The 14,335-nt window shown below is 42.2% G+C and overlaps 1 protein-coding gene across 9 annotated transcripts in view; it reads right to left on the bottom strand.

Annotated features, from left to right (window-relative positions):
- The window catches only part of GLT1D1 (glycosyltransferase 1 domain containing 1), a 158,774-nt gene that overhangs the window by 89,650 nt on the left and 54,789 nt on the right, over positions 1–14,335 (bottom strand). For all 9 annotated transcript variants that reach the window (XM_074402031.1, XM_074402028.1, XM_003937097.4 and 6 more), the window contains 2 exons: positions 13,386–13,422; positions 10,555–10,611 (listed from right to left, as the gene is read on the bottom strand). In XM_074402031.1, coding sequence (XP_074258132.1) covers positions 10,555–10,611; positions 13,386–13,422 — 94 coding nt within the window. The remainder of the gene's footprint in view (positions 1–10,554; positions 10,612–13,385; positions 13,423–14,335) is intronic.

Raw genomic sequence — 14,335 nt, forward strand, 5'->3', positions numbered from 1 at the left:
GGGGCACCTCTTTCATTGGTGGTCAGTGAGAGGAGCACAGTATGTGGCGGCCCTCCAACGGTCTGAGGGACAGTGAACTGGCCCCCTGTGTAAAAAGTTTGGGGATGCCTGCCTTAGAGGGTCCATAGCTCCATCACAGGACAAATGGGAGCAGCTGGCACATCCTGAGGTGGCTTATTCCAGCTCAGCAGACGATGCATTCAATAGAAATTGCTAATATATTTCACACAAGCCACCCTAAAACTTCAGTATTTATAACCTGTATAATTGACCATAGTGTCATGCAGGTTAAAAGTTTTCTTTCCCAGGATGGGCATTCATTCATTACTTAATTCAAACACTTTCGTTTTCTCTGTGCTATCCAGATCTTGAACAGGAATACAACTAGTTTGAATGTAATGAGTTATGGAGACCGCTTTAACACAATCACAAGAGCTTCAAGAAATTAATCCCTAACTGAAGAAAATCTTTACTGAAATGTTAAGATCGAGATTGCCGCTCTTAGAAAAGCCTTGGAAAATAATCACAGCCTCTGAATAAGCTGCTGACAATCTGCATTGTCAATTTTCATTGAAATACGTTGAGTTTTTAATATTTCCTTAATACTTTTTTTTTTTTTTTTTTTTTTTTGAGATGGAGTCTCAGCCTGTTGCCTGGGCTGGAGTGCAGTGGTGCATTCTCGGCTCACTACAACCTCTGCCTCCTGGGTTCAAGTGATTCTCCTGCTCAGTCTCCCAAGTAGCTGGGACTACAGGCGCAGGCCACCATGCCCGGCTTATTTTCGTATTTTTGGTAGAGATGAGGTTTCACCATGTTGGCCAGGCTGGGCTCGAACCCCTGACCTCAGGTGATCTACCGGCCTCATCCTCCCAAAGTGCTGGGATTACAGGTGTGAGCCACCGCACCCAGGCCTTTGCTTCTAAGTGGAAATGCAAACCTTAGGGAGTCCTTGTTTAACCAAAAGTCTCAGCTAGAAGCTACATGCAGAATTTGAATTGACGTCAGAAGAATTTGAGTTAGGCATTTGAATATGAGGTCAAGAGCCAAGCTATTCACTTTAATACATGATTTTTTTTAACAGAGAAAACTTTACAGGATTGCAAGATCAGGCAGGAGAAACATGCAACGCCTACATTACTAGGCAAGAGCCAGTAATGAATGCTAAAATTTGCAAGTGAAAGTTTGATGAAGATAGAGATTAAGAGAGCCCTCTTAAAAAGTACTTATTAATTACAAAGGAAATATAATACCTGTATAGTACCTAAGGGAACCAGGGGACACCAGCTTAACTAAGGGAGAAAAGCTTAGCCCAGCACACACGGCCTGTGTGTACACACACACACACACACGCACACAGTTTATATTGTCAGAAAAAGATCTCTGGTATTGGGACAAGCTGATGCCTTCCACATCCAGACACGACACCCTGAGAAGGAAGCAGCGTCACGTCCATCACATTCTTGATGTGCATGGAATACCTATTCACATACACAGCAGGAGGAAGACAGGAGGAAGGGAGGTACACGGAGAACCACAAATGTCCCATAAAAAGGGGAAAAGCCGAGAATCGGTATTATCAAATTGGAAAAAAAAAAGCAGATACCGAACAGTCTACAAAGATGGCACCCGGAGATGGTATTCAAAGCACTGTTGGAAGATCCCAGGTGCCATCAGGTGAAGAGATATGTTTCTGTACTTTTGCTGCGTGAGAAGTGTGAGTGCTGGGATTCTGGTCCTTTGCTCTAACGCACTTAGCTACTGAGAACTCCAGGCTCTGGAGACCCGGTGGCATTTTGGTCATGTAGGCTGGAAAAAAGTGGCCCTCCCACTGCAAGTATCCCAGGACCACTGGAAAGATGGTCCTGGGAGGAGAACCATCCATAAGGTACAATATTGACTTTCAGAGATTTTTTTTTTTTTGAGAAAGAAAAAAAGAATAATAAAAAGAATAAAGAAGAGGAAGAAAGAGAAAGAGGAAGAGGGAGAGAGAATGGGGGTATTGCTTTATTGCCCGGGTTAGAATGCAGTCTAAATATGGGTATGCCTATAATTGTCCTTAATAATGGAGACATAAAAGAAAATGAGGGAAGAGAGTAACAAACAAGGAGCCAACCAACATTTCGTTTAAACTTCTAAGTTGATATGATGTGGTACTGATAAGAGTGTATATTTTGTGTATTTAAAGTGGAGAGTTCTGTAAATGTTAATTACGTTTACTTGTTCCAGATCTGAGTTCAAGTCCTGGATATCGTTGTTAATTTTCTGTCTCATTGATCTGTCTAATATTAATGTTGAAGTCTCCCACTACTATTGTGTGGGAGTCTAAGTCTCTTTATTAGTCTTATATGTCTGGGTATTCCTGTATTGGGTGCGTACATATTTAGGATCTTTAGCTCTTCTTGTTGTTGCATTGATCCTTTTATCTTTATATAATGTCCTTCTTTGCTTCTTTTGATCTTTGTTGCTTTAACAACTATTTTATCAGAGGCAAAAATTGTAACTTCTGCTTTTTATTTATTTATTTTAGCTCTCTGTTTGGTTGGTAAATCTTTCTCCATCCCTTGTTTTGAGTCTTTGTGTATCCTTGAATGTGAGATGGGTCTGGATGCAGCATACTGATGGGTTTTAGTTTTTTATCTAAATTGTCTGTCTGTCTTTGGATTGGGGGATTTAGTCAATTTAAATTTAGAATTAACAATGATATATGTGAGTTTAATACTGCCATTTAATATTAGCTGGCTATTTTGTCCATTAGTTGATGTAAATTCTTCATTATATTGATGCTCTTTTTGGTATTTTTTAGAAAGGCTGATACTGTTTGTTCCTTGCTATGTGTAGTGGTTCTTTCAGAAGCTCTTGTAAAGCAGGCCTGGTGGTGATGAAATCTCTGAGTATTTGCTTGTTCACAAAAAACTTTACTTTTCCTTCACTTATGAAGCTTAGCTTGGCTGGATGTGAAAATCTGGGTTGAAAGTTCTTTTTTTTAAGGATGTTGAATATTGGCCCCCACTCTCTTCTGGCTTGTAGGGTTTCTGCTGAGAGATCTGCTGCAAGTCTGATAGGCTTCCCTTTGTGGGTAACCTGACCTTTCTCTCCGGCTGCCCTTAGTATTTTCTCCTTCATTTCAACCCTGGTGAATCTGACGATTATGTGCCTTGGAGTTGCTCTTCTTGAGGAATATCTTTGTGGTGTTCTCTGTATTACCTGGAGTTGAATATTATCCTGCCTTACTAGGTTGGGAAAATTTTCCTGAATAATGTCCTGAAGCGTATTTTCCAGCTTGGATTCATTCTCTTCGTCGCATTCAGGTACACCTATCAAGCGTAGATTAGGTCTTTTCACATAGTCCCATATTTCTTGGAGACTTTGCTCGTTCCTTTTTATCCTTTTTTCTCTAATCTTGTCTTCTTGTTTTATTTCATTGAGTTGGTCTTCGACCTCTGATATCCTTTCTTCTGCTTGATCAATTCGGCTGTTAAAACTTGTGCATACTTCACGTAGTTCTTGTATTGTGTTTTTCAGCTCCATCAATTCACTTATTTTCCTCTCTAAATTTTGTATTCTTGTTGACATTTTGTCAAACCTTTTTTCAAAGTTCTTAGTTTCTCTGGATTGTGTTAGAACAGGTTCTTCTAATTCACAGAAGTTTCTCATTATCCACGTTTTGAAGCCTGCTTCTGTAATTGGAACACACTCGTTCTCCATCAAGCCTTGTTCCGTTGCTGATGAGGAACTGGGATCCCCCGCTGAGGGAGAGGCGTTCTGATCTTGGGCATTCTCAGCCGTTTTTGGCTGTTTTCTTCCCTTCGTTGTAGATTTATCCATGTGGTCTTTATAATTACCGTCTTTGTAATTGGGTTTCTGAGTGGACGTCCAACTTATTGATTCTCAGCGCCGAAATCTGAGCAACCCACTGTGCCGACTAAATCAGCGGCGTTAGATTGATGGTGCTTTTCTGACTCTGCACCAAGAACCGACGCTCCGAGGCGCCGGCAAAACCGCCTCGCCGGTCACAAGAGTCGCGCTGGCGACCCGTGGGGCTCCTCCGCTGGGAATCTCCTGGTGCGTGCGCAACAAGAATTCATGTGAAGGTGTGGCGTCCTCTCCTTCTTTGCACTTTCACTGGGAGCTACAATCCCGAGCTGCTAGTGATCAGCCATCTTGGATCTCTCTCCCGACTTTCAGAGATTTTTGACAATGACATATGGTAAGATAAACCATTATGCTGCAACTCAGTCACACTAGATACATAAATGCGCACAGACACAGAGGTTATATATAATTAAAAACACACTTTAGGCTTATTATGTGCAAGGGCACTTTGATGTTTTCTGTTTTATTTCACTTCCATTTTTAAAAGTGCTGGTCCCTGACTTACTAAATTGATGATGAGACCCCTGACCTGCAGGACACTGCAGGGAGATGAGCTACGTTCCTTTCCTCTCTCCTCATCTTCTTCCTGGGCTGGAGACTAAATGTAATGGGAATATAGGAAACTAAATTAGAAAATGATGGAATGAAGGGCTATATGCCTCCACTTATTCCAGGTTTTTTAATAAAACAAAAACTAAAAGGCAGAGACAGCATTTGGATTTGAGTAGCCTATGAGCACTCTTCACAGATAAAATAACATTCGCAGAAAATAAAGATCAGAGTGGACAAATCCTGATCAAGTGTTCAAGCGCTCAGGCTCATCACAGGTAGCATCAACTCTGATGAATTACATTTCAGGCTCCCTAAAGCCCCTGGCAGCTTTAAGGTGGTATGGATTCTTAGCTTTTAACAAGGAACTATTAAATAAGGTGGGCCTGCTGATGCTCAGAAGTAAGGCACATACCTAATTTTTTTAGTAAATTTTGTCTCTCTCCTTTAACGCCAAATTTATTTTTACTACCTTTGCTTTCCCTCTAATATCTACGTTATCCATGAGTCAAGGTTTGCAGGCATCACTTACAAATGCACACATTGACATGTCTTTCTGATAGTAACATTTCCTGGAGAACGGTATTTTTATCTTCAAAACAAAATGTGTTGTTTTCATGATCTGGCATATTGCTGCCAACAGCTACCCCATGTTGCCTCATCTCCCAAGTGTGAGTCACCGGCGGGCTCAGGAACAGAAGTCCAATCCACGCTGAGCCAGTCTCTATGCCTGTATTCTATTCCAGAAGCTCTCTTTATTATTTTCTTTCTTTCTTTCTCTCCTTCCTCCCTTCCTTCCTTCCTCCCTCCCTCCCTTCCTTCCTTCCTTCCTTCCTGAGACAGAGTTTCACTCTTGTTGCCCACGCTGGGGTGCAATGGTGCAATTTTGGCTCCACTGCAACCTCCACCTCCTGGGTTCAAGTGATTCTCCTGCCTTACCCTCCCAAGTAGCTGGGACTACAGGCATGAGCCACCACGCCTGGCTAATTTTTGTATTTTTAGTAGAGACGAGGTTTCACCATGTTGGTCAGGCTTGTCTTGAACTCCTGACCTCAAGTGAGCCACTGCCTTGACTTCCCAAAATGCTGGGATTATTATTTTCACTTGTTCTTACAAAGAAAAAAGAACTTCAGTTGAACACATTAATTAGACTTACTAGCTGAAAAAGCTGATTTTGAGGGCTGGGAAAGAATAAAGGCTTCTATTAACACTGGTTTTCCATATGAAAGACAAGTGAGTTTTCCTAGGACTAGCCTGAAGAAGAAAAATGCTACAATCTGAATTAAGCAAATTTGAGTTTCCATTATAGATATACGAATAGAGTTGACAGAGAGAAAGAGATGGAGGGAGGAGACAGAAATAGCAATAAATCTAGAAATACAATAAAACAGAAATCAGAAAAGCAGAAAGGAGTTACCCAGTCAAATTTAAGCTTTCACAGATTTTAGGATTGATAGGCTGCAAGGAATCACTACTTTAGATGTGTTGGTCATTGGCATTTAAAGGCAAAACTCATAGAACATGGAATTGTAACATTTGAAATGTATCTGGAAATGCACATAAAAACTCAAAGACCAGGTAACTAATTTGATGTCTACACATCCAGCTTCCGATCAGAATAGCTGCTGTCAATATCACGTGAAAAAATTACAACAATGCCATTTACTGCATTTAACCTGCTTTATTCTTTATTTGTTCTTAGTTGATCTGTTTGCATGTGAGATAATGTAAACATAAGAGGGGTTTAATGTTGTAGCTTAAGGAGACTGAGTAATTTGTGAGCCAGGGCTTAGAGATCGAATTGAGTATTACCAGAAAACCTGTGACATTCTGGAAGAGCAGAATGCATTGTGATGCGGACATCAGACATTTAAGAAGCACACTGCAAACCCTGGTGACTAATCAACCACTGAGCTGTTTATATGCAGTGTTAAACGAGGCCCTTCCCACCCACTGCCCCCTGATTTCAAGGTTAATAGTTGGTGAGAAGGCAGAGGGCATTTGATCAAGGATAGTCTCTACCAAATTCACTACTGTTTTCACTGTCTGCAGCTCCAAGACAGAGGGATGATTCCCACTCACAGTTTCCAGTGCTCCAGAGGCCAAGGGAAGATAGACTAAGGATGATGAGGATGGCTCATCCCCAGAGTCTGAGAGACGATGACAAGGACACATGATGGCACAAATGCGAACAGATGCCTGATCATAAAACCCAGAGACGCAGATTCATCTGACACCTACCCTGAAGCCGTTATCTGCCACCGTCAGCTACCAGAGCCACAACCAGTCTCTCTAAGCCCATCTATTCTGAATACATTTACAACTTCTAATTGCACACATTCAGATGAAGCAGCAGCCAAGTAGGTCTCCAGAGGAAAACGCTTTCTCAGGAGTGTTTAAAATCTCCAGGCTCTTCCCTTCATCATCCAATAGCAAGACCAATGGAACAATCAACCCCGAGACTATGGAACTTGATGACAAATCCTTCTCCTGCTAAACATCATGAATCTTAGTTACAATGCCACTGCGTCCTGTGATGTATTGAAGACAGACTAACCTTACAACAGGAAATTGAAAATGGGCCCACTCGTTCTGAGTAAATGCTCCATGTAACCGATATGACGAAGCAGCCGGGGTCGTGTGGGTCGTCTGTAATTCTGAGAAGAGCCATGCTAGTGTGGCTGAGATTGATGAATACACCACGAAAACGACTTCTGATAAAATGCTTGAAAATTTTTCTTTTCAATAGGATTTAACACGGATCTAGAGTATGTGGTAGAGGCTTTCCTTCAAGTGTTTTCTGTTTCATTTTGTTTTAGTTCTGGGACACGTGTGCAGGATGTGCAGCTTTCTTACACAGCTAAACATGTGTCATGGTGCTCATCTATCAGCCCCTCACCAGCAAGCATTAGCTATTTTTCCTGATGCTCTCCCGCCGCCCCCAGCGCGACCCTCCCGGACAGGCCCCAGGGTACATTGATGCCCTCCCTATGTCCATGTGTTCTCATCGTTCAGCTCCCACTTTTAAGTGAGAACATGCAATGTTTGGTTTTCTGTTCTTGTGTTAGTTCACTGAGGATAATGGCTTCCAGTTCCATCCATGACCCTGCAAAGGACATGATCTTGTTCCTTTTCATGGCTGTATAATATTCCATGATGCATATGTACCACCTTTTCTTTATCTAGTCTATCACTGATGGGCATTTGGGTTGATTCCATGTCTCTGTTTTGTGAATAGTGCTGCAATGTACATACGCGTCCATGTTTCTTCGTAACAGAATGACTTATATTCCTTTGGGAAATTCCCAGTAATGGCATTGCTGGGTCAAATGGTATCTTTGTAGAATTGCCACACTGTTTTCCAAACTTACATTCCCACCAGCAGGGTAAAGTGTTCTTATTTCTCCACGAGCTCACCACCATTGTTTCTTGACTTCTTAATAATTGCCATTCTGAATGAGAAGCAATGTTATCTCATTGCGGTTTCGATTTGCGGTTCTCTAATGATCAGTGGATGATGAACTTTTGTTCATACGTTATTTGGCTAATGTACATCTTCTTGTTTCAAGGCTTTAGCATGAAAACAGACTTGGGGTGTCTTTCTGTTGGCGGAGGGCAGAGAATTGATTTTGCAACTTCAGTCTCTTCTTAGAAGTTTGCAGGAGGCTGGGCATGGTGGCTCAAGCCTGTAATCCCAGCACTTTGGGAGGCTGAGGCAGGCAGACTACTTGAGGTCAGGACTTCAAGACCAGCCTAGCCAACATGGTGAAACCTTATTTCTCCAAAAATACAGAAAATTAGCCAGGTGTGGTGGTGTGCACCTGTAATCCTAGCTACTCAGGAAGCTAAGGCAGGAGAATTGCTTGAACCAGGAGACGGAGGTTCAGTGTAACAAGATTTTACAGAAATTGACAAGTTGAGCCCCAAATTTAAATTGATATTCAAAAAAACACGAAGAGCTAAAATATTTCTGAAACAAAGATATTGACAAACACTACTTGGTTTCTAGAGTTACTATAAACCTACAGCAACAAGACAGCATGGTACTAGAATAAAGATAGACATAGATAATGAAACACCACATACAGTCAACTGACTTTCAACAAAGGCACCAGAGCAATTCAACGAGCAAAGAGAAACATTTCCAATAAATGACGCCGGAATCATCTGGATATTGTTAAGAAAAACAAAACAAATTTTTATCCCTACCTCATACCACACACAAAAAGTAATTTTACATGGATTTATAATCCTAAATGAAAGAGCTACAGCACTAAAACTTCTAAAGACACTAAAAGAAAAGGAAAGAAAAAAAGAAAGAAAGAAAGAAAGAAAGGAAGGAAGAAAGGAAGAAAGACATTGTTGTGACCACAGGGTAGGTAAAGATTTTGTAGACAGGACCCAAAAGCACTAACTATCAAAGAAAAAATTTGGTAAACTAGACTTCAATCAACTTTAAACCTCTTCTGCTCGTCAAAGACGTGGTTAAGCAAATGAAAATATAAATGAGAGAATGGGAGAAAATATTAATGATATATTTATCTGACAAAATGCTTGTACCTGGAATATAAGGAAGTTCTACAAACCAGTAATTAAAAGACACACACAATTGGCTAGACACTCACAAAACAAGAGACATGAATGGTCAACGTGCACATAAAAAGATGCTGAACAAAATTCATCATCATGGAAATGAAACGTAGAAGAATGACAGCGAGACACCGTTTCATTATCTCCCTAGAAAAATTAAAATTAAAGACTGTTGGCCAGGAGCAGTGGCTCACGCCTGCAATTCAGTACTTTGGGAGACCGAGGCAGGCAGATCACCTGAGGTGATCTCAACTCCTGAGGTCAGGAGTTTGAGACCAGCCTGGCCAACATGGTGAAACCCCATCTGTACTAAAAATACAAAAATTAGCCAGGAGTCATGGTAGGCGCCTGTAATCCCAGCTACTCGGGAGGCTGAGGAAGGAGAATTGCTTGAACTTGGGAGGCGGAAGTTGCAGTGAGCTGAGATTGTGTCATTGCACTCCTGCCTGGGTGACAAGAGCAAGACTCCATCTCAAAAAAAAAAAAGGAAAACAAGCCAAAAGTTCATCAACAGAAGAAGAGATAAATAATTTGTGATCTATAGAATGGAATACTCCACTTAGGTGAAGTTCAAGAACAGATAAAACTAATGTAAGATAAGAAAAACTAGACTAGGAGTCGCCTATAAATAGTCAGGAATTAAATATGGAAGAGGGCCTGAGAGAACTTTCTTGAGTGGTGGAAATGTTACCTTGATTAGGGTATTTGTCACATGGGTATATACATTTGTCAAACATTTACCTAATTTTATACTTGAGAACTCTGCATTTCACTACATACAAACTTCAGAATTTCTTTTTTAAAAAAGGATGAGTTCACTCTATTCCACCACTGACAAAATGAGCAAGGAAGGCAGGTTAGAGTGGCAAGTGAGGCTTGATTTCATTTTTGTCTCTTAAAAATCATTATTTACATGTAAAATTGTTGAGGAAGATCGTATCAAACATTAATAGCAGTTCTTTTTTGGTGCTGAAATTTCAAATGATTTAAATTTTTATTGCATTTTTTGGCCAGGCATGGTGGCATATGCCTGCAGTCCCAGCTACTTGGGAGGCTGAGGCAAGAGGATCGCCCGAACCCGGGAGGTGGAGGCTGCAGTGAGCTAGATCACACCAGTACCCTCCAGCCTGAGCAACAGAGCGAGACTCCATCTCAAAAAGAAAAAAATTGTGTTGTATTTTCTGATATTTTCTCATTTTCTACAATGGTAAATTAATTATATGTGTAATTAATAAAGTAAAATAAAATGAACACATAAGGTTGTTATTCTTATAAAGAACAAATGTCACAGGAAATGATACTGAAAATTTGGGAAGCAGGTGCTAAAAACAGCATCAGAAAGGCCCAGAGCCCCTCTCTCTCTGGCTTTCTAGCCCTGCTGTTCCTCAAAAAGATAAAACCACTCATGAAGTTGTAGACAGAGGAAAATTAAACTTGTTCTCCCTGATAACCACTTTTTCAAAACCACATGAACGTCAGGTGCTCCTGAAACTGACTGCCAAGAGGCATTTCATCAAAATCCTCTAAGGTTTCATATCTCACCTGAACGTTGAAGAAAGGTATTCCAGTTAAAGGCGGCATTTGGTGTTGTTGCAATTCCTGGGTCAAAGAAACAAAGAAAGAGAAAGTTCACTTTGATGCAACTACCAAAATATAACCACTGATTTTGTGTTGAAGCTTATTATTATTATTTCTGAGACACAGTCTTACTCTGTTGCCCGGGCTGGAGCACAGTGCCATGATCTTGGCTCACTGCAAAGTCCTCCTTCCAGGTTGAAGTGATTCTCCTGGCTCAGCCTCCCAAATAGCTAGGATTATAGGTGCCTGCCACCACACCTGGCCAAATTTTGTATTTTCAGCAGAGACAGCATTTTGCCATGTTGGCCAGGCTGGTCTCAAACTCCTGACTTCAAGTGATGGACCTGCCTCAGCATCCCAAAGTGCTGGGATTACAGGTGTAAGCCACCACGCATGGCCCACTTGTGTTGAAGTTTAATTAATGGAAGCGCCTGGTTTTTATAAAGCCACTCCACGCTCTGAGTGGACCACTGAAGTCCCATGAATCCCACAGCACAGAGGGTTAAAGAGAGCCCACAAATTCCACAGGAGAAAAGACCCACCCCTTTCAGCCCAGTATCCATGACAGGCCCAAACTGGGTTAGACAAACCAGGAGTTCCTTAAAAATGCCAGAAAGTAACAGTTTTCAAAAACACTGTCAACTAAACAGCCCAAGTAAACAGGTATAATAAAAATTATACCTCCCTTCAGAAGTCCACTCTCAACCCTCACCAACTCATGTCTGACAGTCTGCTGTCTATTACTTCCTCGGAGAGAGAAGCTACATTTAATTTTTGCTGAAAAAAAAAAAAATGAGTATTTTGCAATTGAGAAAATCCAGAGGCAACATCTAACAGATTATTTTGGTAGCAGAAACATTTTGAAATTGTATAAAATGTAAGTAAATCAAGTCATCTAACAGCCTCTAAAACCTGCATAATCATTATTCGCACTGACTGATGCTGACAAGGGCTATTTAAGGATCGCCCCTCCAAGCCAGCTAACCCTAACCATGCAGGCACTTGCCACACGCCACTGTAAGCCTCAAAGGCCCACTGAGCAGACTGGTTCCTCCAGTTTATCCAGCTGGAAACTGAGGTTCAAACAGGTTAAATAGGCTTCAAAATGCACAGTGTGGAGGTGGTAGATGCTGTGTTCAAACTGCACACCGCCTCAGAGCCAGGATTTTTCCTGCTGTACCAGCTAAAATGTCACTGAAGCCAGTGCAGCAAGGACATGGTGAGGACAGGGTGGCATGCCTCAGGTACACCTGAGCCCCACGGAGTCCTCGGGGGGCGCAAACGCCTGGCCGCAGCATCTGCACTCCTTCTAACCTGAGCTTGGGGCGGGTTACTTGTTCTTCCTTGGAGCTGGGCTTTCCATTATTTCTATCGTGTGGTACCGTGGTTTACAAATTGTTTAGACAGGCCGGGCGTGGTGGCACACACCTGGAATCCCAGCACTTTGGGAGGCCAAGGCGAGCGGATGACCTGAGGTCAGGAGTTCGAGATCAGCCAACATGGTGAAACCCCGTCTCTACTCAAAATACAAAAATTAGCTGGGCGTGGCGGGGGACACCTGCAATAACAGCCACTCGGGAGGCTGAGGCAGGAAAATTGCTTGAACCCAGGAGACGGAGGTTGCAGTAAACCGAGATCGCACCATGGCACTCCAGCGTGGGTGGCAGAATGAGACTGAAATATACAAAAAAAATCCAAAAACTGTGTTTAAACCTCAGAAGGTTTGATGAAGGGCCTCAGATGCCACCGAAGGGGTAGGACTGGGCAGGGAGGAAGGGGGAAGGGGAAGGGGAAAGAGCTCCAGGTCCCTAACTCAACTCCACTGAAACAGAGATGCTCTGCATTTGTTCGGTTTATTTTTTCCAAACGTACTGCTGATGGGGTATATCATATTTCCACTTGCAGAAAATGTCAAGTGATCTGCATTTTACATTGTTATTTTATCATTTCTCCTATTTCTCTTTTATTCAAATGTGAGAAAATCATAATAATGTAGCCATTCCCAGGCAGATTGCTTGAGCCCAGGAGTTCAAGACCAACCTGGGCAACATGGCGAAACCCCATTTCTACAAGAAATACAAAAAAAAAAAAAAAAAAAATAGGCTGAGCATGGTGGCCCATGCCTGTGGTCCCAGCTACTTGGGAGGCTGAGGCTGGAGAATCACTTGAACCCAGGAGGCAGAGGTTGCAAAGCCGAGACTGCACCACTGCACTCCAGCGTGGGTGTCAGAGCCAAACCTCGTCTCAAAACAAGAAAAATCAAAAATCGACATTTTACTGATTAAGTAAATCTCAGAAATCATATTATCTCCTCCCTAAACATCTCAATATGCGTTTCTAAAGAATGCAAACTTATTCTTTTAAATATATATATTTATCGGCCAGGCGCTGTGGCTCAAGCCTGTAATCCCAGCACTTTGGGAGGCCGAGGCGGGTGAATCACGAGGTCGAGAGATCGAGACCATCCTGGTCAACATGGTGAAACCCCGTCTCTACTAAAAGTACAAAAAACTAGCTGGGCATGGTGGCGCGTGCCTGTAATCCCAGCTACTCAGGAGGCTGAGGCAGGAGAATTGCCTGAACCCAGGAGGCGGAGGTTGCGGTGAGCCGAGATCGCGCCATTGCACTCCAGCCTGGGTAACAAGAGCGAAACTCCCTGTCTCAAAAAAAAAAATAAAATAAAATATATATATATATATATATATATATATATATATATATTTATCACATATAAACATATTTTCATATATTCATTCTCTATCCCTGTACGTAGGTAAAGATTTTAAAATTCTTACCTTGACTCTGGACGTAGATCTTACCCTTAGCATGCGGCTTTTGAAAGGAGGGGAGAAAGCAAAGAAAAGTACATTAGATAGTCCATGACAAGCGCTTTTTAGAAATAAAATGAAGGTCATTCACAGCAACAAAAAAAGCCTCCTGGAAAACAGCACAGAGAATCATCTACACAGCTGCTCAGACTCATCACTCCTTAGGAGCAAAGCGTTACATCTGCTGTTAATAGGTCTTGCCATTGAAAACACAGCACGGATAAGGTGAGAAGCACACACATACAAAAAGTCTCTTAAATGAGACCTAATGCAGTTTTGTGATTTTTCAGTTGCTAGGTTAGCGGAGAGATGACTGAAGTCCAGCCAGAGAGCATGCCAGCCCACGCGGGTCCTGCCTGGTGTGGAGGCGGAAGTGTCGGGAAGCATGGTCTGGGTTAAGCAGCCCTGAGGGGAAGAATACTCCCACCACCCCCCAGAAAAAATGAAGAAAAGAGCACAAGGACAAGGAGGAACTGCCAAGATGTTGGAAACCAAAGAGGCCCCAGGAGGCAGATCCTTCCAGACAAGCCAGGACAGCGCGTGGGAAGACCCGGTAGGAGCCTCCTGACAGGCCTCCCTGGCACCGAGGAAAAGGCAGTGCTTGCAGGACCGATCTGCGCATTTGTACCAAGATATCAACTTACTATTCCTTGTCGTGTTTTCTGGCAGAATGTCACAAAACTGCCAGAGAGAAACAATCCATTTCTCAGTTCATGTTGAAGCAGTGGCAGAAATATTTTTAAGATGACGTTTAGATGCAAGGAGTGAGACCCTCTTCAGAACGGCTGACGGGGCAAGTCAGTGCCAAGGGCGGTTTCTCTCAAGGAACTGAAATAGACAGTCATTTTGGTGAAAAAGTCCAAAAATGGACGTCTTTGTGTCATGTGACCTAAGCCTGATCAATGCATGAAATGACT

This window comes from Saimiri boliviensis, chromosome 7 (genome assembly GCF_048565385.1).
Source record: "Saimiri boliviensis isolate mSaiBol1 chromosome 7, mSaiBol1.pri, whole genome shotgun sequence".
NCBI lineage: Eukaryota > Metazoa > Chordata > Mammalia > Primates > Cebidae > Saimiri > Saimiri boliviensis.